Here is a 26,514-nt window from a genome sequence, read left to right as displayed (position 1 = left end):
CGTATTTCTAATAGGTCAAGTTAAACATTTTAAACAATTTGTCCAATGGTCCGCTAGTAAACATGTGTCTGAGATCTCAAAACACTATTAATTGAAGAGTTTTGCATGTTGATGATGTTCCTTTCTGTATGTTATCTGGTTTATCACACTATTATATGTTTTAAGTGTTACTTAGTGTTTGTTCTTCCACACAAGTGCTTTCTACGTCTGTTCTTTGGCACGTTCTGGTCGTTAAGTAAATATACAGCACCAAAGTGTTCCTACAGAATGTTTTTGCTTTTTTTACATCTATACTTTGTATATTTTAGACATACAGGAATCATTCAAAAATCATAGAAGCATATCGCTTTGAGTTAAATATGCACGCACTAGGATAGAAAACATTGATATAGCAATAAACAGTGGCTGATACATGGGAGCAGATGTGAAGTCAGAGCTGGAAAGTATAATCCTGAATAATTTAAGAACTATTGAAATAAAAGAATAATAACACAAGTAGTCGATGATTTTCAATGCCTGATTAAGTTATAGTTGCGGGGGGGAGATGTTTTTAAGAAGAATTTACTGGCTCTTATCTGTGCTAATCCATGGTGGTCTAGGTAGTATATTTTGGTGTATGTGTGTCGGACTCCACCACGGATAACCTGCAATTAGTTTCTTGTCCGCCTGAAGTGTTTTGGGTCAAGATATTAGAAGGTCACTGCACGCTGTATGATCTACAGGGTTCAAGGACAATCTGTTCTGTTATTCAACTGACTAAATGACTTAAGGTCTGTGTGCTACCAGGGCAGGAATTAGGGACCTCTATGCAGGTGAATAAATGTACCATTCCACCTTTGCTTATGGTGCCCTGTATAATTTAGGTGTATACACCTTTTAGTTTTTTTTAGTTGCTCAGGTAACCCCCAAGTAGTAGCTGTGCCCCCCAAGTGGTCCATCAATCACAATCAGTTGGCAGATCACTAAAGGGAAAGTGTTGGTTTGGCTACCAGCTGACTCACTCCTGGCTTCCTTGCTGACTGTAATTACGTGGTGAGAGGCTGGGCTCACGGTAAGGAATGATAGGGGTTGGACCTCAGGTGAGCTCCTTCCCCCGCTTCCAACTGCTTCCACTCGTGGCAATATTGAGACGAAGACCGAGCACCATGGCTGACTCTCAGCTTTTGTGTCTGAGAGATGATCACGTTAACGAGAAGGTGACGGAGGACATGGTCCACTTCTACTACAGCGAAGACCACAGGAGATGTCTAGAGGTTCTGGTCAGTCAGGGGGTTCAGGACTACAGACAGCACGTTAAGCAGAGCGGTATCAGGGACTTTCTTTCCAGCAAGGAACTGACTGAACTGCGGGCTGACTGGAGTCAATATAACATCGAAAGTCCCAAGAAAGCAAACGCCGTGAGCGGAGGCGGCAGTGGTAAGCAAAGGGCTGAGGAAAAGGGCTCTCTGCAGTACTGGCCCGAACTGTCAGACACGGAGATCCCGCCGCTCGACCTCGGCTGGCCGGAGAACGGGTACTACAGGGGGGTCAGCAACCAGCTGGTGTACACCCACCCGCCCAAGGAGAACGCCCCCACCATAAAGACGGTGCTGCGGGATCTCATCAAGAAAGCGCGGAAGGTGAGACTGATTGGGACAAAGTCTGAAAGAGAAAGTGGCCTGGGGAGTACAATCCCTATCACCCTTAACCACACGGGGCTGATGGGAGTTGTTGTCCAAACAGGGAAGTGGCTCTCTTCAGTCTTGGCTTAAGGTGTCAAAGATTCGAATTGCATTATTGTTATTATTATTACTTACTGTTCAGTTCATTCGCGTGAATAGGAGTGTCTTAGTGATATTGTTTAAGGAGACAGTTCAAGCCGGTTTAAGTCTGATATCCGGATTTAATATTTGACCGGTCTGATAAATGGAAATAGTGGCATGATGCCAGCTGCGTAAAGGCATATGGGAGAGCTGGCAACACTCGGCCCAGCGGGGCAAGTTCAGCCCACTGACCTAATGGTTAAACAGCCAAAAACACATTTGGCAGCAGTCATGCACAGTACGCACTATCCGTGTGGGATTTATACAAAGGAAATTTGTGGAAACCCCATAAAAGAAGCTCAGAAAGGAGCCAGGTATCCCGCAATGCTGCCTAAAGTCAGTGCTACACTACAACACCTGGTGGCTGTGTGGAATTGCAAGTAAAACATGAAAACTTTGCTAGTGGGCCACATGATTGGAATCAGAGTGGTCCAGGCAGGGATTTGCCCCTGTGCCATACTTGACATCCCTCCACTGTAATACTATTTATTTAAAGGTATTCTATTTAGCTTCACAGAACCCATTAGAAAACTATCACAACATAGTATATAATAATAAACATTTTAAAATATCTGAAAAAGTGGTTGAAGAATTGTAAGGTTCGTACGTAAAAGCTAATTAAATACCTGTGTACATCATGTGGGTAGACGTGCAACAATTCCGAATTGTCTCCTATGTAATCAACTTAAATGAATAATAATAATGCAACCCTGTAGATAAACCCAAATCATGTAATTATGTATTCATTACATTTTGAATATAGATTTATGTGTTTGAACCGGTCATGCACTGAAGCACTGCTTCGGTCGCTGTTTTGGTGGGAGCGTGGGCAGAAATTGTGTTTTTGCGACTGCATCCTTCTTTGGATGGGATCCTTAAAATCCATTAGGAATACACCTGAACCTGTCCTGGATGACCTGTCTGACCACATCTATTGTTGTATGTGTTTACACATGTTGTGTTAATATTTAACTCTGCTTGGCTAAACAAATATAAACCTGTACATGTTGTGTTTCCCCATGACACATAGACATAGGTTCAGACATGCCTCTATGGGGATGACTCTCTATGCATTATCTGTAGCAGGAATAGATCTGGCAACTTCCCCCACTAAGTCAGTATGAGGCTGAATGTAAAAGTCTAGTCTACCTAAGAATGATCTCCCTTTTGTGAATCTTAATGAAGATATTATCCTCTTCCACCTTTTCCGCTACTCACTTTTATAAATGCATTATCATTTCCTCAAAAGTGTTCTTCTCATTGTATTTCCTTTGGTCAACGGTGTGACCACCAATGGGCAGGAGATGAAGATGATATGGGCCAGATGTAAATGCTCATGTTTGGGTTTTCTCTGTACTCATAAGATCACCTAGAGGAGGCAGGTTAAGCAGCCTTTGTCTGAGTAGGGCGCACCTCAAACCATGCAGGAGAAGTGAAATGCATATTCCTCCAAAATTAATAGAAATCCTTTCCTGAATCTGTGATCATAGATTATGGAAAATGTATCCTCTTTATCACTTGTATTAGAGATAGGGCCCTTGTAAATCCTTTTGTACTGGGCTCCTAAAATTCTAGAGCCATCCCAGTGATCCCCATCATGACAGCAAATGGTGCACAGCCCCCAACCTCAAAAATGAAAGTGATGTTGTTTTTCCACTGTGAGAATTGTGTAACACACTGTGTGTTAAGGTTTACGGGTCTAATTATTTCCTTGTTATAGAGTATTGCACTTAGCTCCCTTATTGTACTATAACTCTAAGTACATGTGTAAACAGGGCCGTCTAAACAGCATTGTATACCCTGCGATGCACACCGGAAAAAAAAAACATGATGTAAAATGAGGATTTGAACATAAAATTATAATTAATTGGTAAACAGTACCGTACGAATGAATGATTTACTATTAATCAAATGTTTGCAACATTTCTTTGTTGAGAATTGTTTTTTCATTGGCTTGAAGTCAATAGTATTCAGGATGTCATTTTCCATGCACGCGAGTTGAAGCCAGTTCAAACGCCTCATTGTACTGCAAAACTGATGTCTATGAACTGTTCAAAATTGACCTTTATAAATAACCCCAGTAGAACCCAGGATAGAAATAACCAGGTAGATTGCAGTCAGAATTTATAACTTGCAAGAGAAATACCTTGGGGTGTCTAGTTTTCAGAAATATATGGTTTGATGGGGTAAATTGCGTTGCATCCCAAATAGCACATGGGGCAGAATGACCAGATTTGGAATAATATGGTTTTGAAATAGCAAAACGTTACTTGTACTTATTACCATGTAACTTAAAAAAAAAACATAAAAACAGTTTTTTTCATTAGCTTTTGTAGATGAGTAAAATATTTTTTCAAATAAAAGTGAGAGGGTGTTTTTTTATTTTCTATTATATGAACTTAGATGATATGATAAAAATGGTATCTGGAGAAAACTATTCTAGTCCTGAAAAAAACAATATATAACTTGTGTGGGTACACTAAATAGGAGAGGAGAAAATTATCGTAACACGAGCACCACAAAAGTGTTAAAACAAAAAATTGATTAATTAGGAAGTCGACTCTCTCCTTAATCAACATTTATATGGGCAGTCATACCATTTTTTCAAGGGTCAGCAACGCAAAGAGAGAGACCGTACAAGCTACCCAGGCAGACCCATTGTGTGTCGTATTTACCCCCTCATGCGCACACACCCTATTGATACACAGGACACGCACCACACTGACCTCAAAGCCTGAGTTTTCACGTAGAACCAAAATGCCCATATGATCATATAGTATTAACTATATAATTTGTCTGTAATAAAAGAAATTACCTTGCTACATAAACTCTATATACACAGGATTCTTACAGCATTTTGAGTGAATGATTGGTTCTCACGGTCATACAATACGTAGATGACTTCATACTGTCATCTAATATTAAAGCATTTCTTACTGGTATTTAAATATAAAATATACATTTGACAAGCAAGGCTTTTCACAAGGACAATTGTCAGATGCCACCGCAATAGTGATATGTGCCGGCGGCTAGAAAGAAGGCTAGATGGGCGCTGGTCTAGGGTGCAGATTAGTTGGGAGCGCCTCCTCTGCGGCTGGACTGCTGGAGGAGCAGCGCCAGCTGGGGAGATTATAGATCTCCCTCTAACCGATGGCATGCCTGACCATTGACATGCAAGACCAGCTCTGAGGAGTGAGGGAGGTAGTAGGAGAGTGATAGGATAAGGGAGTTTGCAGTTAAACTGGATTTAGTGAGTCTGTAAGTTTGAGATTTCACTCAACCTCAGCCAGTTTTTACTTAATAAATTTGACTGCAAACTTACAAGACTCACCGAGTTGTAGAAAGGACTCGGTGACTTATAAGTAGAGATTAAAATATGTTAAGGTCCTCTACTGACACGGGGTTAACAATCAGCCTGAATCTGTTAAAAATATAATAATTCTCACTCAGGGAAGTCACAGAGAAAATATATATAGATATAGGGATAAGGGATGGTTTTTGATAACTCAGCATACCGCTGAGTTTACACATACTTATCATGTTGTGCCCTTTTATATTGAGATTTATGGATGTACTTCTACCCCAGTTCATAAGGTTGGCCCCTAAAAATGCATTTTTCATTTTTAACCTGTATAAATATTTGTTAATCCTGGAGTTAACCCAAATAGCTCTCCCTGGGAATGCAGGGGAATTTGACATTGTTTATACGTGGTTTATACGTTCAACAGCTTATCTATGCATTATAAATTATCAAGCAAGATTCACCCGTGAGAAAAGAATAGTGCGCCCTGAATAACTAAATACATTTGTATTATGGAGGGCTAAGTTAACCCTTTTGGAAGGAGAAACTCTATTAGAGTGGCCATTTATAATTCAAGTCAATAAGTCCTTAAGGAAGCAGGTTGCGGTTTTATTGATGCCTTTCTTAATAGGTGATTTTTCATTTAGAAACCTTTCTGAATTGCCTTTGTGGTCTACTATACAGGCATGTTTGACAATGCATACAGATGCCCTAGGACTGGATCCGTACAATCCCAATGCATGCTCTCTAAGCTGCCACGTTTAAGACGAAGACATAACACATCCCCTTTACCCTTTGCGGTTCCTGGAGAAGTTATGTTGGCTCTCAAACTGCCCCTAATTTGCTGTTGATGGTGTTTGTATTATTTTATTACAGCACAAACACAAGATATTTATTATGCTATTAAACATACATGGGGGGGGCCTTGACACAGCTTCTAGGGGGCTTTAGGATTTTGTGTTACACCACTGGCTCAGGAATGAACGCAGCCGCTTGTCATGTGTGATGTTTCAGGTGTTCAATATCTCCTGGAAAGACCTAGAAAAAAGGCTTACTCTAATTTCAACAGTGTCACGGTATGTTTTTGAAATAAACTTTGTAAATGTAAATCTACTTAGAGAAACCAGTCTGACCTGAATTTTACAGGATTTTCCAAATGACAACCCAGAAGGAGCATTTTAGAAATGCTGTATACAATATGTGCTGTGAATGTTCGCATTTGCATTGCTCTTTATAGGAAATGTTAAATAAAAAACGATTGCATTACAATAACCTCCCTTTTTTAACTTGCGCAACTATGTAGATCCCACAATAATCCTAGACATCCTAGACAATTATAAATCTTGTGTCAGTGGTACAGTATCTGACATAGTTAACCCCATTAGTAGATGCACCTTACTATAGGGGTCAACAATAGCAAAACTAATGTAAAGTAAACCGAAAGGATGTTTAAGCGGATTGCCCCACTTAAAAAACAAAGTTTCCGTCACGGAAGAAAAGCTACATATTACTGGATCTGTCACGTTTTCCAGATCATACATTTTTCAGAGCTATGCTCTAACTAAACATATGTAATATTTTTTACACATCAAAATATATGTAAAAACAAAACAACCTTATGGGTATATTATGGGGAATGTATGTGAAATTTGTGTTCTCCACATAATGAAGTATTTGGAATATTTTTGGTGTAATTATTCCAGTATGTTACTGCATGTGTGTGTGTAAGTATGTTAGTGTGTGTAAACAGGTCAGTATGTTACCGTGTGTGGATGTTAGGGTGTGTGAAAATCTGTTACTGTAAGTGTGTTAGTATGGTACTGTGTGTAAGTACATATGTTAGTGTATGTTTTTGTGTGCATAAGTATGTTAATGTGTGTGTGTGTGTAGGAGGTATCTTGACAGGTGCATCGTCGAGATAGGGCTTGGGAAGGACACCAAAATATTCTCCCCCCACCATACCCAATAACAGAGACCACACAGATATGTTGGAAAATAATTGTCCACAGCTTTATTATAAACCTTAACAAAATAAATATATTAACATATATATGTATGATATAAACATATATACAACATTCCAAAACAATAAGTCATTGTCCACAACAAATAACACACAGTGTAACCGTCACACATCCCCAACATGTCAACACATAGACAATGACCCCCAAATTATAACACATAAACCTCACCATACAAGTAAGGTGCACACTAACACCAAACCAACAGTAGGGGCATACCGATATACCCCTACCACCCCAGGTTCTGAGCCACAGACCAGCTCGAAACCTACCAAACGAACCAACCATACCAACCAGACAACCATAACCAACCAAAACATCCCCATTCTACCCCCCACCTAACCAATCCAGCCCCGCCGCTGTGACCAAGCGAGGCAAAAAAGAAAAACCAAAAACAGGGAGGGAGGGTGGGACAAAAACAGGTAAGTGGTTCAAATTAATTGTGGCAGGATCTAAAATGTCCGCCTATATATACCTAACCAGGAAAACCCCACCTACAAAGACTACCACCAATCCCAACCCATTACAACCCTTAAAGCCCTCCTCCTAGCTCTGTCAAGGCCTGCTCCGCTAAGCTGCGCTGCTCATCTGGCTACATGACAGGCGCATCCTCGAGATAGGGCTTGGGAAGGACACCAAAATATTCTCCCCCCCCCACCGTACCCAATAACGGAGACCACACAGATATGTTGGAAAATAATTGTCCACAGCTTTATTATAAACCCTAACAAAATAAATATATTAACATATATATGTATGATATAAACATATATACAACATTCCAAAACAATAAGTCATTGTCCACAACAAATAACACACAGTATAACCGTCACACATCCCCAACATGTCAACACATAGACAATGACCCCCAAATTATAACACATAAACCTCACCATACAAGTGAGGTGCACACTAACACCAAACCAACAGTAGGGGCATACCGAGATACCCCTACCACCCCAGGTTCTGAGCCACAGACCAGCTCGAAACCTACCAAACGAACCAACCATACCAACCAGACAACCATAACCAACCAAAACATCCCCATTCTACCCCCCACCTAACCAATCCAGCCCCGCCACAAGCCAGACCTTGAAACCTCAAGCCGTCTGAGCTCCGCCATCCCGAAAAAACTTGGCACGAACAATACCTTCGTGAAAACCAAGATTCAAAAAGTCCAACCCCACATCAGACAGATGAACTCCATCTCCCCGAAAATACCCCGGCAACAGAGACTCAAACTCACGGTGCCGAACAACCACACCACCAAGCCGACGAATGAACGTCGACATCAGCTTATTAACCTTACCCCTGCAACGAGCAAGGGCCGTCTGATCCCTAGCAAAACGCCAACACAAACGCGGAACCATTTCCGACCAAATCACAGTTACCCCCGGAACCAACTCACGAAGCCGGTTAACATCCTGCTTCATCTGCCAAACCAATTCCCGCTGCGGGACCAGACCTAAGTCATTACCCCCCGCATGCAGCAACACAAAATCAGGTGAACCACCAGCCCGCAACATGCGCCAAAGCTCACAACATACTTCCCTCCACACATATCCCCGATAACCAAACCACATCACTCTGATCCAGTCCTCAGGAAAGCCCAGCTGCTGACCGTTGACACGAACTGCAGCTCTCCTCTTGGCCCAGAACACGAACGAGTGTCCGATGATCCACACCACCAAACCTGAAGGGAAGAAAACGGAGAAAACAGGAACAAAAACATTATATACCAATCACAACAAACGATCCGGGCGCAAATACGATCTGAACCGAACAGATTCCCAGCGCCCAATCTTCTTAACCAACTCATCACCCAACCCCAAACGAGCCGCTTCCGTAGCAGCACCGATGCGAAACGAATGGGTCCCGAACTGAGTCGGATCCATACCCAACCTTCGCAACCCACCCCGAAACACCCGAAAAAACTGAAACCGAGAGAGAGCAGAACCATCCGCATGCATCAAAAACAAACCATCCAACACCGGGCGACAGCCCAAAAACCTCAAGGCACACCGAACCGGACACAAAACCGACCCACGCAAAGGGTACAGCACTACATCACACCCCTTACCAAAAACGTCCGTCTTAGAACGACGTAAACGAATGGAAACCTGACAGCCCGACACAACCACATCCGACCGCTGCAAACCACCTTGAGCACCACGGCTAGCACTGACCAACTCCCCGATCCGAAAGGCCCCAAAAAAGGCTAACACAAACGCCAACCGAAACAGCGTCACCTCATACTCCGAATAACAAATGCCCGAAAGCACATCCCACAACTTACCCAACAATTGAACAGATAAGGGCCTCCTATAATCCAAAGACCGACAGCCCTTCCGAAACCCCCGAAGCGCTTGCCTCACCAAAAACTGCTTCGTATAATCCGCCCACCCCTTAAATTTAAACAAAAAGGCCAAAGCCGCCATATTCCTGTCCAACACCGCAGCGGAAGAACCATCAGAAATCAAACGGAACAGAAACCACAATAAAGCATCGACCCGCTGAACCTCCGACGAGTCACCACCTACCCACGACACCGTCTCGTCCCAAGCATCCCAAACTTTACCATATGCTGCCCACGTGGTAGGAGCCAAAGAGGATCTCACAAGACGTGCAAACATTCGGTCCCTATCCGCCACAGATCCTCCGGACAGTCCTGACCCAGTTCCCTCGCACCAGGGGCCACCTCTCGAAAACGCACCCACTGAAAACGAGACAAAGAATCAGCAACCACATTCAAAAACCCCGAACATGCTTAGCCCTAAAAACCACATTCAACGACATACATCGCAACACAAATTTGCGCAACAACCGAACTACCGGCACCGACGCCGCGGATAACCGATTCACAGCATGAACCACAGCCATATTATCAGAAAAGAATATCACCTTCCTATCCTTCAGCAAATCACCCCACAACGATAGTGCCACCACCAACGGAAACAACTCCAAGAACGCCAAATTCCGCATCAGCGGGCTACCCGACCAAGATTCTGGCCAACGCTCCGCACACCACCGACCGTTGAAATAAGCCCCAAAACCGACGCTACCGGACGCATCCGTAAATAACTCCAACTCCTCAGCGGAAACAGCCAACTCTCGAAAAAACACTGTCCCATTAAAATGCTGCAAGAACGTGTCCCACACCTCCAGATCGGCCTTCATGGCCACCGAAACTCTCACAAAATAGTGTGCCGCCCGTACTCCAGCCGTAGCCCTAGACAAACTGCGACAAAAGACCCGTCCCATTGGAATAGCACGGCCCGCGAAATTCAACCGCCCAATCAATGACTGCAAATCCCGCAATGAAACCTTACGCGAAGCTCGCACCCCCCGAACCACCTGCCGCAAAGCCAGCAACTTGTCCTGCGGCAACCGACACTCACCCTTCACTGAATCAATTTCCAAACCCAGTAAACTCAAACAAGTCGTGGGGCCCTCAGTCTTACCCGCCGCCAGCGGAACCCCGAACGACTCAGCCACCCATTCCAAAGTACGCAACACGAACTGACAATCACCAGAACCGGCCGGACCAACACAAAGAAAATCATCCAAGTAATGAACCAAAAAACGACTACCCGACTCCTCCCGTACCACCCATTCCAAAAAAGAACTAAACTTTTCAAAATAAGAGCACGATATCGAGCAACCCATCGGCAAACACAAATCCACAAAATAACTACGCTCAAAGAAACAACCCAACAAATGGTGGCAGTCAGGATGAATCGGCAACAACCGAAAAGCAGATTCCACATCCGCCTTAGCCATAAGAGCCCCAGGCCCAGCCCTATTGACCAACTCGACCGCCTGGTCGAATGATGCATAAGAGACCGAACATAGCACCTTATCAATGTCATCGTTCACCGACAACCCTTTGGGATATGATAGGTGATGGATAAGCCGAAACTTACCAACCTCCTTCTTGGGCACCACACCCAAGGGAGAAACCCTCAAATCCGCCAAAGGCACCCTGTCAAAAGGACCCGCCATCCTGCCCAAATGCACCTCCTTAAACAACTTCTCCCTAACCACGTCCGGAAACGACTTAACCGATTTCAAATTCCGTAAACACCGACGACAATCCCTAACACTAAATGGGATAAAGAAACCAACACGAAAACCTTCCCTCAACAACACAGCATCCCGCGTATTACCGTAGCGGCTTAGCCACGGTAGCATCGCGTCTAACCTCACTGGGGTTCTCCCCAGGGGCAGCCGCTGGCCCCGAAGCCCCCCCAGACCCCATCCCGGCACTACCTGGCTTTCCCCGCTTAAAGCACCTACTGAGACCGTGTCCCCCCCCCACAACCGGAGCACTCATGCTTGAACTTACACGAAGTCCCCCACTTGCACTGGCCTTCATTAAAGAGCCAGCAATAGCCTTTCTTGTTACTGGCCGACCCGGATGCCTGCCCACCCGAGCCGACCCCTGACTGAAAGGGAGATGCCTTCTGAGCCATCATGAGCTTCATCCAGAGGGGCAGGTCCATTTGGTCCCACCGCATCCCCGGATTAGCTGCCAACCGCTGCCGAAACTGCTCATCGTACTTCCACCAGGCTAAGCCCCCGTAAGTACGATAAGCCTCCCAAATACCGTCCACATAGCAAAACAGGGACGAACACAAAGAAGGCGACTTCTCGCCCAGAACGCTAGCGAGAATACAAAAAGCACGCAACCAGTTGCCGAACGACTTAGGAATCTTCCTATACCTCCTACGCTTCTCCTCCTCCTCTTTCTTACTTTCCTTCTTATCCTCTTCCTTAAGGTCAAGGAATTCCTCTAACGGCAATAGAGAAAAAATCTCCACAAACTCCCCTTTCCACAGCTTCTCCTTAACCTCCTTCTTCAAATGAGCCCCCAACGGACCCGCAAACGAGACGTAGGCATTCTGCTTTGCCGAATCCGGGATCTCACCTGACAACTCAGCCCTCTCACTCCCATCTGCGACCCCTACATCCACCGACACATCACCACCTTCGCCACCGCTCGTCACAACCGCCGCCGCGGGCTCAACCACCCTAACACCCGAAATCGCCTCACCCGGCACCCACACCTGTTCTACCCGAGGAGCCTGCCCTGTCACCTGACCGAAAGACTCTTACAAACTTCTCAACCCAGCTAACAACTGCTGCGCTTGCGCCCCCGAAGGTGACTCACCACCAGGACCCAATGCCGTCGGTGGCCTCTGGGTCACTTCCAAACCGCTGCCAGGCACCACAGGTCCCGGCACGGCCGAGGAAAAACCGCTGCCAGCTGCAGATGTCACCGGCACGGCCGCCGCACTCTGGACCGGAGATATCCGCCGACTCCTGCACTCCCTTGAAGAAGGACCAGCACTCCTGCGGGAAGAAGAAGACAACCTGGGCCAGACCTCACTCGCTGTAGTCACCTGAGAACTCCCGCCAACCATACTCCTGGAACGACTGCGCCGATACCTAGCGGATTCCCGCCGTGGGCTCGTGCTGAAAGACCTGGACCTGCTGAAACCTTCACCCCCACTCCTGCGGGCGGACGCGGACTCCCTGTCCATCCTGCCGCGACGACTCCCTCTGGAATGATCCCGCGACCGGACACGGCCACCATCCCGGGACCTCGATCTGCCCCTGTGGCTGTCACCCGAGCGGCCCGACCGCCGTCTCCCAGACCCCTCGGGGGCCGTACTCCGTCGCCGAGACTCCATTTCTTGAGCTGCGCGCTGCCTTTCCACCGACCTAACAGCGCCCCCATGCGTCCGAGAGCCTGCCGTCCCACTCCTATCACGCTCAGCCAGCCTGCCAGATGACCCAACAGCGCCCCTTCGACTAACAGGGCCTGCTACCACCACTGCACTCCGCAAAACTGCACCTTCCCCGCTAGAAAGGCCAGCCGCATGCTGCCCACCGCTTAGAGGCCTGCTCCCGCCATCGCGCCACGTGCGCCAACCGCCTCCCCCGTCGACCCAACAGCGCCCTCCCGGCCTGCCGCACGCTCACCGCTCCACGTGGCTCCTCGCTCGTCACCGGACCGATCACCAGCCGCCGATTCCATTCCTCCCGGCCGCCGCACTGCTTCCTCCACCGCCGGACCACGTGGCTCCTGCCGCACGCCCTGCACCGCCGTCGACACCGCCGCAGCGCTCCTCCGCCTCCCGCCGATCCTGTCGCCGCTCCGGCTCAGCTCCCGCGGACTCCTCCGTCCAGACGCCTCCGGACTCAGCCGCTGGGGAGGTCTGGTCTGCCGCACCGGCCGAGAGGAATCCCTCGCCGCACCGCCAACTTCAGCCAGCAGAGGGCCAATCCGCTCCTGCAGCCAACTTGCTCCCTTCTCCATCGCAGCCACTCTGATCCCCTCCAACAAGGCACCAACCTCAGGATCCATGACCTGCAAGAAAGAAAAAAGAGAGAACCCCAAATGGAAATGCCCAAAAGGAACAAAAACAGGTAAGTGGTTCAAATTAATTGTGGCAGGATCTAAAATGTCCGCCTATATATACCTAACCAGGAAAACCCCACCTACAAAGACTACCACCAATCCCAACCCATTACAACCCTTAAAGCCCTCCTCCTAGCTCTGTCAAGGCCTGCTCCGCTAAGCTGCGCTGCTCCTCTGGCTACATGCAGGGTGCCCCGGCAGTTTATTGCTATCTCACCTAGTAGAGAGGCAGTGGTGTATGTGTGCTGTACTGTTAGTCAGTGTGTATATTATTTATATTATACACACTGACTCTAATGCTGTACATACTGTATATACACGTGTGTGTGTGTGTGTGTATGTATGTATATATATATATATATATATATACACACACACACCACTTTATTAGGTACACCTGTGAAATTGCTTGTTAACACAAATAGCTAATCAGCCAATCACATGGCAGCAACTAGCTGCATTTAGGCATGTAGATGTGGTCAAGACAACTTGCTGGAGTTCAAACTGATTATCAGAATTGGGAAGAAAGGGGATTTAAGGGACTTTGAAGGACTTTGAACGTGGCATGGTTATTGGTGCCAGACGGGCTGGTCTGAGTATTTCAGGAACTGCTGATCTACTTGGATTTTCACGCACAACCATCTCTAGGGTTTACAGAGAATGATCAGAAAAAAGAAAATATCCAGTGAGCGGCAGTTGTGTGGACAAAAATGCCTTGTTCGAGTGTGTATTGGTGTATAGGCTTAGAATGCCTGTGCATGAGTCAATTGTTTTAGCATGGGTGTGTGTTTCGGTAAGGTGTTAATGTTTGTGATCATATGATGTTAGCATAGGTCAGGGGTGTCCAAGTTTTTTCTGCAGTTGGCCACTTCATCAGAACTGTATATGTGCGTGGGCCGCGAGAAAATATGGCCTTTAATAAGATATGCAGATTAAAATAAAGTAAATGATAGAAAACCTTTACTTTTCCTCTCACTGATTTCTGGGCCTAGAAAGTTTTGTGACTACAAATTCAGGATTCTGGATAAGTGAAATGAAATAGTTCTATTTATCCTAGGGATACACCGAAATGAAAATTCTGGACCAAAACCGAAGGGTTCACTTAGCCGAAACCGACCCCCCACCTTTAAAAATAATAAAAAATCCCACACTTTTAATAAAAGTAAGTTACACACCAAAATTGTACAAACAATTGAATAACAATGTTAAATATATATATATATATTTATATTATGATTGTTAACAGCAATCTCAGGCATACCCAGATTCCAGCATGTACTGGTTGGCTGGGCATGATAGGAGTGTGATTACTGTCAACAATTATATATAAATTAATATTGTAATTGTATTTTTTTGTCCAGTTTTGGTGTGTTAACCACACTTTTATTAAAAGTAAATAACACACCACAATTGGACAAAAGCACAAAAAAAATTAACAATATGACTTGGCATGATAGGAGTGTAATTGCTAACAACAATCACACTCCTTTTATACCCAGGCAACCAGTAAATGCTGGAACCTAGGAATGATGGGACTGTGATTGCTTTTAGCAATCACAATTCTATCATGCCAAGTCAGCTAGCACATGCTGGTACAGTTTGGCTATAAGTGATGTGCAGACCCCATACTGCTGGCAGCATCAATAGACAAGGGGGGAAGCTAGCCAGGTTTCAGCATGTACTGGCTGACTTGGCATGATAGGATTGTGATTGCTAAAAGACCCTCCCACAGGTAAGCAAGCCGATCTCACGAGGAATGTGGCCTGCGGGCTGCATGTTGGACGCCCCTGGCATAGGTGTTGAGTGTGTAACTTTTTGGTGTTAGAATGAGTTTATATTAGTATTTGATGTAGAGGACTGCATTGGGAGGCGGGACCCGCCAAAAAACTTGCGAGCGGTCTTGCTGGGGTTGAGGCGGCGGTCAGGCACTGTACCTGCCGGTCCCGGTAATCCCGCGCAGTCCCGCAAGGCTGCCTTCTCGCTGCTCCCTTACAGTGTCTCCTCTCTTGCTCCGCCCAGGAACAAAATGGAGTCATGTGATGTGCAGGGCCGGCCCAAGGCAAAATGGCGCCTGGGGCGAATTTTAAAATGCCGCCCCCCCTTATCTACCCCCCCCCCTTGTACTTACATTTCAGCAGTCCTGCGACGAGTCTCCCTGTTCAGTCTGGGTGCCGGCTTGTAATGTTGAGCGCCGGAAATCTTCCGGCACTCAGCATTACAAACCGGCACCGAGACCGAACAGGGAGACTCACCGCAGAGGAGAGAGAGAGGGGTGCCGAGCGGGTACTGACAGTTTGGTAAGCTGGTCGGCGCCCCTTGGGGCGGCGAAGTGCCGCCCCTTCAAAAGTGCCGCCCCTTCAAAAGTGCCGCCTGGAGCGGTTGCCCCACTCGGCTCCATTGTTGGGCCGGCCCTGGTGATGTGACGTCACTTCCCGTGACTCCGCCTTGTTCCTGGGCAGAGCAAGAGAAGAGACGGTGTGAGGGAGCAACTCGAGGGCAGCCTTGCGGGGCTGTGCTGGAAATCTGCAGTTCAGGTAAGGAGGTGGGCTTGATTGGCCACAAATGTGGCGGGAGCGGGACACCCACATTGCGGGAGCGCGCGGGATTAGGCCAAAAATTAGTGGGAGCAGGATTAAAAAAGCAGTCCCGTGGCGGGCTCTAATTTGATATTAGCGTGTGTGTCAGCATTTGGCATGTCAGAGGCAAACCTAGGGTTAGTGGCACCTGGGAGAGGAGCAGGAAAATAAGGTGTGTGTGTATATAAGTGTTACGGTGGTAAAGTAAGTGGGTGTTAAGGCGAGTTTCCGTGTTAGTATGTATACATTCAGTTAAAACACCTTTTAACTTGCTCATCTTGTCCACTACACTCCTGTGATAAAAATTATTTTATAAGCTCACGGAGACGGCATAATGCTTTACCAACCTTCTGCTGCCATATATATAGAAACATACAATATGATGCATGTTCAAATTCCCCCACTGTATTTATATCCACCACTTTTTCTTATTCCACTTATCTGTCACCCTCTAATGTAAAAAAAATTTTTTACATTACTTTGTTTTGTCAAAGTGTATTCCAACAATTTTTTTAAGGTCCATTATCTCTACATTTGCCAAACAGGTAACTGGGCATACTGCCATTTTAGTTCTCTGTAGCCTTTCATATATTAATGGTTTCTGTATCTGTCACAGGTTATTGCGATAGTCATGGACTTTTTCACAGATCGGGAGGTGTTCAGAGATGTGCTTGAAGCTGCAGATAAGCGTAGGGTTCCTGTCTACATCCTTCTGGGAGAAGCAGGAGTTAAATACTTCCTGGAGATGTGTGAGCTCATGCAACTGTCCAGCTTCATGCTGCGGGTAATGTAAACAATGTAGTCCATTTTGTTGTATTCACTTTTGCTCAAGCTGGAATATTATTTTCTATGGCAAAGGTACTGGGATCTGATTACTGCAAGCAATGCAAGGTGGTGCATAAGGTTCAGGAAAAAATTAATATGTCATGTACTTTATGACAAAAATATTGACCTTTGAAATACAAACAGTAGTGACAAACTAGACTGATTCAATATTTTGAACTCATTGAACAGTAATTTAAAAAACACTCTGATCATCTAATACAAAGGGCTAATCACTGCAATCAACACCCAAATCATGTAATGTGTTCTTGAAGTAAAGGGAAAAACTTTTTTCTCATTGTTACTCCTTAAAGGGGAAGTGCCATGGAAGAAATGTGTTCTCCTAGAGCCTAAAATGCAGGGATAAAACAAGTTTTATCTCATTTTATTCCAAATAAACTTTATCTGCAGATCTGGAGGCTGCAATTGTCAGTCATGCTCATCACACTAGGATGATTTCTTAATCAACTCCCATGGCTGCCCTTTATGTTTGCGGGCCCGTGCAATGAGTACTGCTATGCTAGGCCTTGCCAAGCAGATGGCCCTGGCCTCTGTGCTATGTCATCTGATGGGCCCCTAATTGGCTAAAAAATACCATCTAATACAGTACTGAGCCATTCTATTGTTTACCACAAGGCCATATGATAAAGAGCCAGGGTGTTACAATACGACAGGTTGTCTAGTTTTTAAAAATATATAGTTTTATTTTGGTATATTTAACTGGCCATCTTCAAAGATGACCCAAATAGGACATAGCCGCAGGATGACCAAGTTTGGGGAAAAAATGGTTTTGAAAAAAGCTACTATTTTCATACTATACTATATTACTATAATATTGCCCTGTACCTTGCAAAAAAATGGGTATTTCTAAACTCAGGACAAATATTAGGATCTATTTAGCAGTTTTTTTCATTAGCTTCTAAAGATGAATAAAAGATTTTTCAAAAAAGTCAGAAAAGTTATTTATGGTAAATTAGATAAGATCAAAACAATGGTATTTAAAAAAAAACCCTTCTTATCATTAAAAAACTATATATAATTTGGGTACACTAAATGAGAATATTGCAGTTTAACACAAATACCACAGAAATCTTAAAACAGCCTCAGTCACAAAGGGTACAAAAATATAAAACCAGTCCAGAAAAAAAAGAAAACAGCACAGTTTTTTTAATGTGATATAAATAATAAGAAGGGCATGGCGGGAATGTCCCTTTAATAATGGTGTACTGCTACCAATGACAAAAATGTTCGCTACATTGTCCCAGCCAGGGCCGGCCCAAGGGCTGGGGCGAATTTTAAAATGCCGCCCGCCCTTATCTACCCTCCACCCCCCCCCCCCCTTGTACATTTCAGCAGTCCTGCGACGAGTCTCCCTGTTCAGTCTGGGTGCCGGCTTGTAATGTTTAGCGCCGGAAATCTTCCGGCACTCAGCATTACAAGCCGGCACCGAGACCGAACAGGGAGACTCACCGCAGAGGAGAGAGAGAGGGGCGCTGAGGGGGTACTGACAGCTTGGTAAGCTGGTCGGCGCCCCTTTCTCTCTCTTTAGCTTTAAAAAAAAATAAATAAGGGCTTGGGGCGGCAAAGTGCCGCCCCTTCAAAAGTGCCGCCCGGAGCGGTTGCCCCACTCGGCTCCATTGTCGGGCCGGCCCTGGTTCCAGCTATAAGCTATACCCACTAATACTCTAAATGCCTTTCTAGTAATTTCTTTGCTTTCAAGATTCCATTGTGTGTGCTCAAAAACACTGTTGTTTTATCTAAATCAACCTGTGTTTTGTTACACACTACAAATTATAGGGTTACCCCCCTGTTTTGTTTCTTAATTTATGTGCAATTAAATAGAGACTGTCATAATTTTTCTGTGATGTACTGATATCTGTATTGAAACATCTTTCAATTTCTTTCTTATTCCCTTTTCATATAGAATGTACGTGTTAGATACGTTACAGGGGTTGGATTTTACCTGACAAATGGTAAGATTAAAGGTTCCCTCTCACACAAGTACCTTATGGTGGATGGAGAAAAGGTAGCATTTGGTTCATTCAGGTAAGGAAACATAGGTTTGTTTTATATTCTACCTCCAACTCGCAATTTTGACTACGTTAACTAAGAATATAGAATTTGATGGCAGATAAGAACAATTCTGTCAATCTTTTCTGCCCATTTTTCCTGATGTAAAGACTCAGACCTTAATCAGTCCTTGATCTTACCTTAGATTCAGGATAGCTTTATGCCTATCCCATGCACGTTTACATTCCCTCACTGTATTAGTCTCCACCACTTCTGCTGAAAGGCTGTGGCATTTATCGACCATATTCTCAGTAAAGGAAAACTCCCTTATGTCACATATATGTCTCTGACCTTCTTGTTTCATTATATGACTGTCACGTTCTACCCAGGCTTTGGAGCTGCGTATCTCTGTCTTGCTTCAGTTTCTCTGTTATGCTTCAATCCATTCCTGGATTTCCTTATGCTGTGTTCTGATCTTCCATTCCTTGCTTCTAGTTCTGCTCTTTGCTTCAGCTCTGTTTCCTTTATAAGGTGTGCCCCACCCGTTATGTTTGTCTCAGTCTGCAGTCTACAGGTATGTCTCTCTGATATGTGTTTGGATTTCATGTTTGATTTGTTTAGTACCTTTGTAAGCAGGGTTTAGCGCTAGGACCCACCGAATATTGGAGTACTTTGGCGTAGTAGTGGGCTAAGCATACTATGGCCATATGATGTGACGGAATCTCCAATTGTTATCTTGTAGTCCTGGGCTAGTCCTGTGGTTTCTGTGTATTCTTGTCATGTGTTGCCTGGTCAGTCTTGTCAGCGCTGTGCTTTGTTGTCCTTCCCTGTCCCCCCTGGTAGAGGGGTGTCCTGTTCTGTTCATGTCGGATCTCGAGTATTCCTTGTCTTGTTCTCTGTTGTGCCCTGTATTATGTATATATTGTCTGGTTATGTTTCTTGCTTGGTCTCCCTGTCCATTGCTTATGTTTCTGCTATATACTCTGCTTAGCTTCCCTACTCCCAGCCTGCAGCATCCTGCACATGATTCCAGTGCTATGTCTCATGCCTGCTCCAGGGTGCCTGCAGGATATCTCCAAGTTCTGCTCTGTTCGGTCTTCATCTGCTGCTGGTCAGAGCGCTGGTATGATGCTGCACAACCCTAGATGCCCACCGGGAGAGTGCTGTCGCCCTGCACCATGCCCTGTCAAACTCCGCTACTGCACCGTAACTCCTGAACATCTTTGGGTGCTCTGGGTCTTTACAGACCTCGTTATATGAAGCACTCATTTTTATCAAATCTGGAGTGACTTCATTATCAGGTGCTAGTATTTATAGGTTCAGATCAGTCTTAAAATAATCAATGGCCTGAATGCTGGGTACCCAGGGATGTCACTAGGGGGTGTTTTAAGAGGGCTGTTTTGGTAGGCAGTCCCAGGTCTCTAGCACAGCATGAAGCATGTCACAATTACTATTGGGCTTTAGGCTCCAATCTTTTTGCAGCCTGGCAAAGCCCCTGTTGGTAGCCATAATTTGTACAAGCACTAGCTTTTGTTATGTCACCTTATTGTTCTTTACCACTATGATGCCAAATATCACGATCAGTAAGAGAAAATGCCACTTGAAATGGTACACCAAAAAAAAAGACTCCAATATATTCACGAATATTTGGATGATATATGGAAAAAGAAGAGGTATATAGCGTAGATTAGATAAAACCAAATTCATATACTTTATTCTGTACTTACATAAAAGTGTGGCACTGAGACCAGCTCAGGTTATAACACTCATCAAACATTCATAAAAGCCATGGTTATGCCTCAGAACCTCCACAGTAGAGGACTGCATTGGGAGGTGGGTCCTACGGGACCCGCCAAAAAACTTGCGGGCGCTCTTGCTGGGGCTGCGGGCGGGAGCGGGAGGTCAGGCACTGTACCTGCGGGTCCCGGTAATCCCGCGCAGTCCCGCAAGGCTGCCTTCTCGCTGCTCCCTTACAGTGTCTCCTATCTTGCTCTGCCCAGGAACAAAACAGAGTCATGTGATGTGATGTCACTTCCTGTGACTCCGCCTTGTTCCTGGGCGGAGCAAGAGAAGAGACGCTGTGAGGGAACAACTCAAGGGCACCCTTGCGGGACTGCGCGGGGAATCAGGTAAGGAGGCGGGCGTGATTGGCCACAAATGCGGCGGGAGCGGAACACCCACATTGCAGGAGCGGGATTAAAAACAGCGGGATTAAAAAAGCAGTCCCGCGCAGGGCTCTACTCTACAGTCATCACACTATATTCTCCAATAGTCAGAAGAGACGTGAAGCTCCAAGTCCAGAGTGATGGCTAAAATCAGTACAAAACTCCTGCACCCTACCTGTTTCATGGTGCTTCTTCACATCTTCGTTACGGGTGAATGAAGATATCAGAACATCAATCAAACTCTGTACACTCCTCCATTATCCTATTGTTCAATCATCATCCATTTATTTTGTTTTTGAGATTTCTTGAAAGACTATACTCTAATCTTTGCTAAGCAGGGTATAACCATTTTGATTTTTACTACATATGGCTGTTATATTACGTAACTGTCACTATGAGGCCAGTTGTATAAACTATGAGAAACAACAGTACTCTCATGTCTTATCACCCAATAAGCAGGGAGTGTATGATTCTATCATCATACCCATTTACATTATTATATATGTATGTTATTAGTCACCTACCACTTCTCTTCCTTTATTTGGTCCAGAGACATTACCTGGATGAACCCCTTTTTTCCTAGACTGTCTCATTACCATGTTGGCAAATATCAGTCTCTAACTTCCTGCGTGTACCTGGTATTCTGCATTTGTCATATTTTCCACTGCTTCTGTTTGCCTATGTCTGCTCCTAGCCATATGTAGGTGTGCACGCTTCCTCATCCGTGTTTTGCAATGAATGAGAAAGTGTAATAAAAACAACTGGCATGTACTCATACAGAAACATATAAATGTAGCCTAAGGACAAAAAGCAGATTTATGATCATGGACATGTCTGTTCATGTGACCTTGTCCATTTCAATGTAAGATTTGTTAGAAGAATTTGTGTATTTCATAACTACTATGCAATGAGACATATTATCTACATTTTAGTACATTGTCTCATAATGTGCTGTGTGGTTTTCACTCACCTATGACAGTAGGACGTTTTTACACCGATACAAGCACTTTATATTCTCATAAACAATGACTGGTGTTTATTCACTAGTTGTAGCTGTTTTCTATAGTATATTTAGATTTGTTAAAAATGTGGGTTGATCTGAGTGTCTATGATGTTTAATATCTTAACCACTTGAGTGCCACATACATACATACATACATACATGCATAATATGTACCAAGCAAACTGGGCTCACGAGGCCAGCTACATACCTCCTACTTGGCTGGGCCATGTCTTGCACTAAGCGATCACTGAAAGCAATCATTTTTTGTAGTGTAGTGAGACTGCCCGTCACCTTTTACCTTACATGCATTGCTCTGTCTCTAGAGCGACCCCTAAAAATAAAAAAATACAAAACCAATGGATCAATCCATGCAGAATGCAGTTTAATATGGGTGGGTGATACCATGGTAACCAATGTAACAAAAAAAGTTAATGAGACCATGCTGCCATCTGATCTATTGTCAGATCAACTGGCTGGTGTTCTGCCTGATCCCTGCACATGCATGGTTTATTGTTTATCTAAAACGATAAAAACACAAGGGCAAAGGAATTTATATGAATATATGTATTTTGTTTATTGTTTGCACTGCGACTCTCACCTAGAGTTTGACACCATATGGACGTATCTTGCAATATGTTATATGACCTATATGGAGTATGCAATCTACATGCATGAAGAACCACATATACAGTATTTTGCATAGGTTTACTAAGGGTGGTGGGTTTGTTTAAAAAATAGTTGTAGTTCCTTTTACTTTTCCATTATTACCTGGCCAGTTATATCTAACGAGTTTGTGTAGCCCCAGCTATGTCACTCACATACTATGTGTGATTGCCCGGTGCTTGTTATATATGTATGTGACACTAGGGGTAAGAGCCCAAATTCAATATCAGTAAATCCCTATGGCTCAATCTGCTAATATTTTTGTTTTTATAGGATTATGGACCCTGTGAGAGTTCTAGGGTTTTAGGATTGTTGGATGATAGAAATATTTTTAAAGGTCAACATACATCCCAGCAGAAGTGGAGAAACAAAATGGGCAGGGACTGGGAGCTTCATTGTAAATTGTGACATGTTCTAGCCTCTTAAAAAGTTAATGCATCCTCGGCACCACACTAAATGTTACTTTCTTGCTTTTTATATCATTAGAAAGCCCCATTTACTTTTCAAATATTATGTGCTGGTTTGATTGGTGCATACATTCGTGATAAAGCTCAGAAGTACAGCTCTATTACATAACAAAGAATCACGAACAATGAAACAAACAGGGTCATGCAATTCCTGTAAAAAGCAGTTAAACCAATCAAAATGAAGGTATTTCTGAGTGTAATGTGGAAAAATGTGATACCCCCAAAGGGGCACTAACTAAGTCCTGAGGGCACAAACATTTTTTATTAAACAAATATAAAGAGGCTATTTAAAAACACATTTTTATTTTGTCTTTACTATTTTAGTAATGTTAAACAATACAGCACCAGCTGCTCAATTTATTACAGGACAAAAGACAAGACATTTCCTTCAAAGAGTTGGTGCTTTGCTGAATTTAACACCTTTTGTAATTAAATGTATGACTAGAAGCATTGTTCCTAGTATTGCTTAATGCCCAACCCCTTTACACAAATAACATCTCCTGCTTTGCTATCTCCTCAAATAATAATGCAAACTCAGGGGGTTGAAGGAGTTGCTGTATGGTACAAAAAGTTTAGAACATACCTTTTGTGGGCCATTGTCTGTAGGTGTCCAACATTCCAATGAGATGTACAAAGCACATAACATCCTGTTGCTTTTCTCTGTTCTTGGTTAACACAAATATTAAATACATAATCAGAATTTTAAGAATCTAAAAATCTATTAAGTGCCTGCTTCATTTGTTTATGGGTTTTTTTACCATCAGGTTAACCTGGAGCTCTTTGCGAGTAGATCGTAGCATAATGACTTTGCTAACAGGACAATTTACAGAGCCTTTTGACATTGAGTTCCGTGAGCTCTATGCCATCTCAGAGGAAGTTAATCTGTGTAAAGAGTTGTGTATTCCTGACTGTCGACCAAGCCCTATGGTGGGTAACAGACCACGTTCTTCCACTGTGGCACGCAAACTCATCAACCCTAAGTACTCATTAGTTGTGGGAAGAAGTCCTGCACCTGGTGAAATATTGAGATTTGGGACACCTAATCCACCAGCTGCAGGAGAGAATGGAGAAAGCGAAAGGCGGATGGGAAAGTTCTTGGAAGACCTGATTACGATAGACCAGGAGTTACCGGAGATTGTGAAGTTAGATGACCTTCCGAAAACTGCAACAACCAAAAACAAGGAGATGGTGAAAAGGGCAGATAGCACGGCGACCTCTAAGCCTTTGAAAAAGTTTAGCAAGTTTTTCACATCTAAAAGGCAACATAACCCGTCTGAAGAAACAATAGTGGAAGGGGGCTTTGTTGTGCTAAATAAGCCAAAACTCGATCTGAGCCGAGCCAACAACGTAAACAGCCACAGTAGCCAGGATCTGAGGTCATCAGGTAAGGTCCATATGGACCAAAAACATATGCATTCTGTTATACCATAAATCTCAAATATATTGCCTATGGTTAGGTGAAATAATGTGTGGCCTTTTTAAACATAGATCATAAGATCCCAAATCATGTAGCCAAAGTGCCAGAACAATAATATGAAGGTTATTTGTATTAACTTCATAGTGCAACCATTGATGTCTGCAGAACAGTAGTACAAACCAGGGTTAAAGTGGTGTATACACTGATTTATGACCCTTGCCATAAGTGAGGGGCAAGTACAATTTCTTGCCTCAGTCTGAAGACACCCAACAGATATATACATTTATATATACCTGATCCTAATAAAATCTTAAAGGGACTGTCCCATTAAAGAATAATTCATATTGAAGTACCTTGATATGCATTATATAAAAACAAAAAATAAATGAAGCACTTGCCTTAGCTGCAGCTGCCCGCCTTCTCAGTGGTCCAAAGATTCCTGCCACAGATTGGTCTTTTGAAGCAACCAATGAGTGGCAGGAAAGCACCCCTATTGGAGCACTTTCTACGTATGAACCCAGGATCAGTACAGACCACGGCTCCCACTTCGTTTGCTAAGCCAAAGCTGTAGCTGACTAGTATATTACATATATGCAGATGTGTTTTGTTATCTCTTTCCTTTTGATATGAGAACAGTTCAGAAATATTTTTCCAACATAAGCTTTCTTACATGATCTTGTAAAAGCATCTTTCAGACACCCCTTCTTTCAGTATAATTTTTCTTATATAAAAGATTATTTCTTATACAATCTTTTTCGTGTTAATCATTTTCGTGTTAAGAGCTGCATTTAAGTAATGTAAAACATGTTTTAGCGATATAAAGCACTATTCGACAAGCAGACAGTGCCCCCTACTGGTACACTACAGCATCATTACAAGAGTTTCTCTACTTTTTCCAGGAAGTTCAAATCTGCCTGCGTTAGAATTAAAAAGGAGCCCGTCTCACCTTTATTTTTGTTTCTCTGTTCAACAGGTAATATCAGCCCAGTATCCACAAAAAGTGAGAAGCCAAAACAGCAGGATAAATGTATTGTATCTTGAAGAGTGGGATGAATTGGCCAAATGAATGCTGTACAGAAGATATTTATTTGAATAGTGGAAAATTACATCACAGATCAAATTCTCAGGGAAAATTATAGATCTTGGAATTCTCCTTCTCGCGTAACTTAATTCATCTAACTACACTAATGGACAATGTGAGACTCATATCTACAGTTGTGCCATTGATCCAGGGCATACTCTGGTGTTTTGGACACACCGTATTGCACTTTCACTATTTATAACACCCTGTGTTATATTTTTTAAATGTAAAATAAAAAGGATATATATGATTTATGTCCTTTTAGGACAAGCTGGCAAAGATTGCAATGAATTATGTATGCTACTAATGTTCATGGATGCCTCTCAGACTTTAGGGAGTATAAGGTATCAGTGAGCTAGGAGAGAACCTAAGCATACTCAGAGATGATCTGGTACCTTTTTGTTTTAAAAACATATAAGACATAGGACTGTCGTAGCCCTGGAACTGGAAACAGGACTTAAAATACATTTACAATAATTTACTATTAAATTGTATTTTAATTTCTATTTCTAGACTAGCTACTCCAATTTGTGTCATAATTTGTGCTCAAAATGACTATAAATGAGCTGCAGAGTTGCTGGCTAGAATTTTTTCTTTTTCAGACATTCACTGTTTTAAAATGTATCCTGAATACTAATGAAAATGTCATGGAAAAATACTGTATACTGGTGGAGCTGATGCTGAAATCTAAAATGGAAGGGAAAAAATTAGGAGGGGGCTGTCGCAACTTAGAGTGGTTTTAGTAATTAGTCAGTTTATATA

The 26,514-nt window shown here is 43.8% G+C and overlaps 1 protein-coding gene across 1 annotated transcript; it reads left to right on the top strand.

The window, feature by feature from the left end:
- The first annotated feature begins 1,145 nt into the window (after positions 1 to 1,145).
- On the top strand, positions 1,146 to 25,712 carry LOC149284362 (scaffolding CK1 anchoring protein F-like). Its single transcript, XM_089496789.1, has 5 exons — positions 1,146 to 1,619; positions 16,741 to 16,908; positions 18,871 to 18,992; positions 24,019 to 24,638; positions 25,645 to 25,712. The coding sequence occupies exons 1-5, from the start codon at positions 1,146 to 1,148 to the stop codon at positions 25,710 to 25,712; spliced, it is 1,452 nt and encodes a 483-aa protein (XP_089352915.1).
- Positions 25,713 to 26,514: the final 802 nt, after the last annotated feature.

This window comes from Sceloporus occidentalis, unplaced genomic scaffold, assembly GCF_023333645.1.
Source record: "Sceloporus occidentalis isolate IW3139 unplaced genomic scaffold, rSceOcc1.0.p SCAF_94, whole genome shotgun sequence".
In the NCBI taxonomy this organism is placed as follows: Eukaryota; Metazoa; Chordata; class Lepidosauria; order Squamata; family Phrynosomatidae; genus Sceloporus; species Sceloporus occidentalis.
The sequence above is the reverse complement of the archived record's forward strand: the minus strand, read 5'-3'. Positions and strand labels throughout refer to the sequence as shown.

Coding starts and splice junctions, on each gene's coding strand:
- LOC149284362 (XM_089496789.1), top strand. CDS start 1,146: ATGGCTGACTCTCAGCTTTTGTGTCTGAGAGATGATCACGTTAACGAG. Junction 1,620..16,740: donor TCATCAAGAAAGCGCGGAAG/GTGAGACTGATT, acceptor TATCTGTCACAG/GTTATTGCGATAGTCATGGA. Junction 18,993..24,018: donor GTAGCATTTGGTTCATTCAG/GTAAGGAAACAT, acceptor TTTTACCATCAG/GTTAACCTGGAGCTCTTTGC.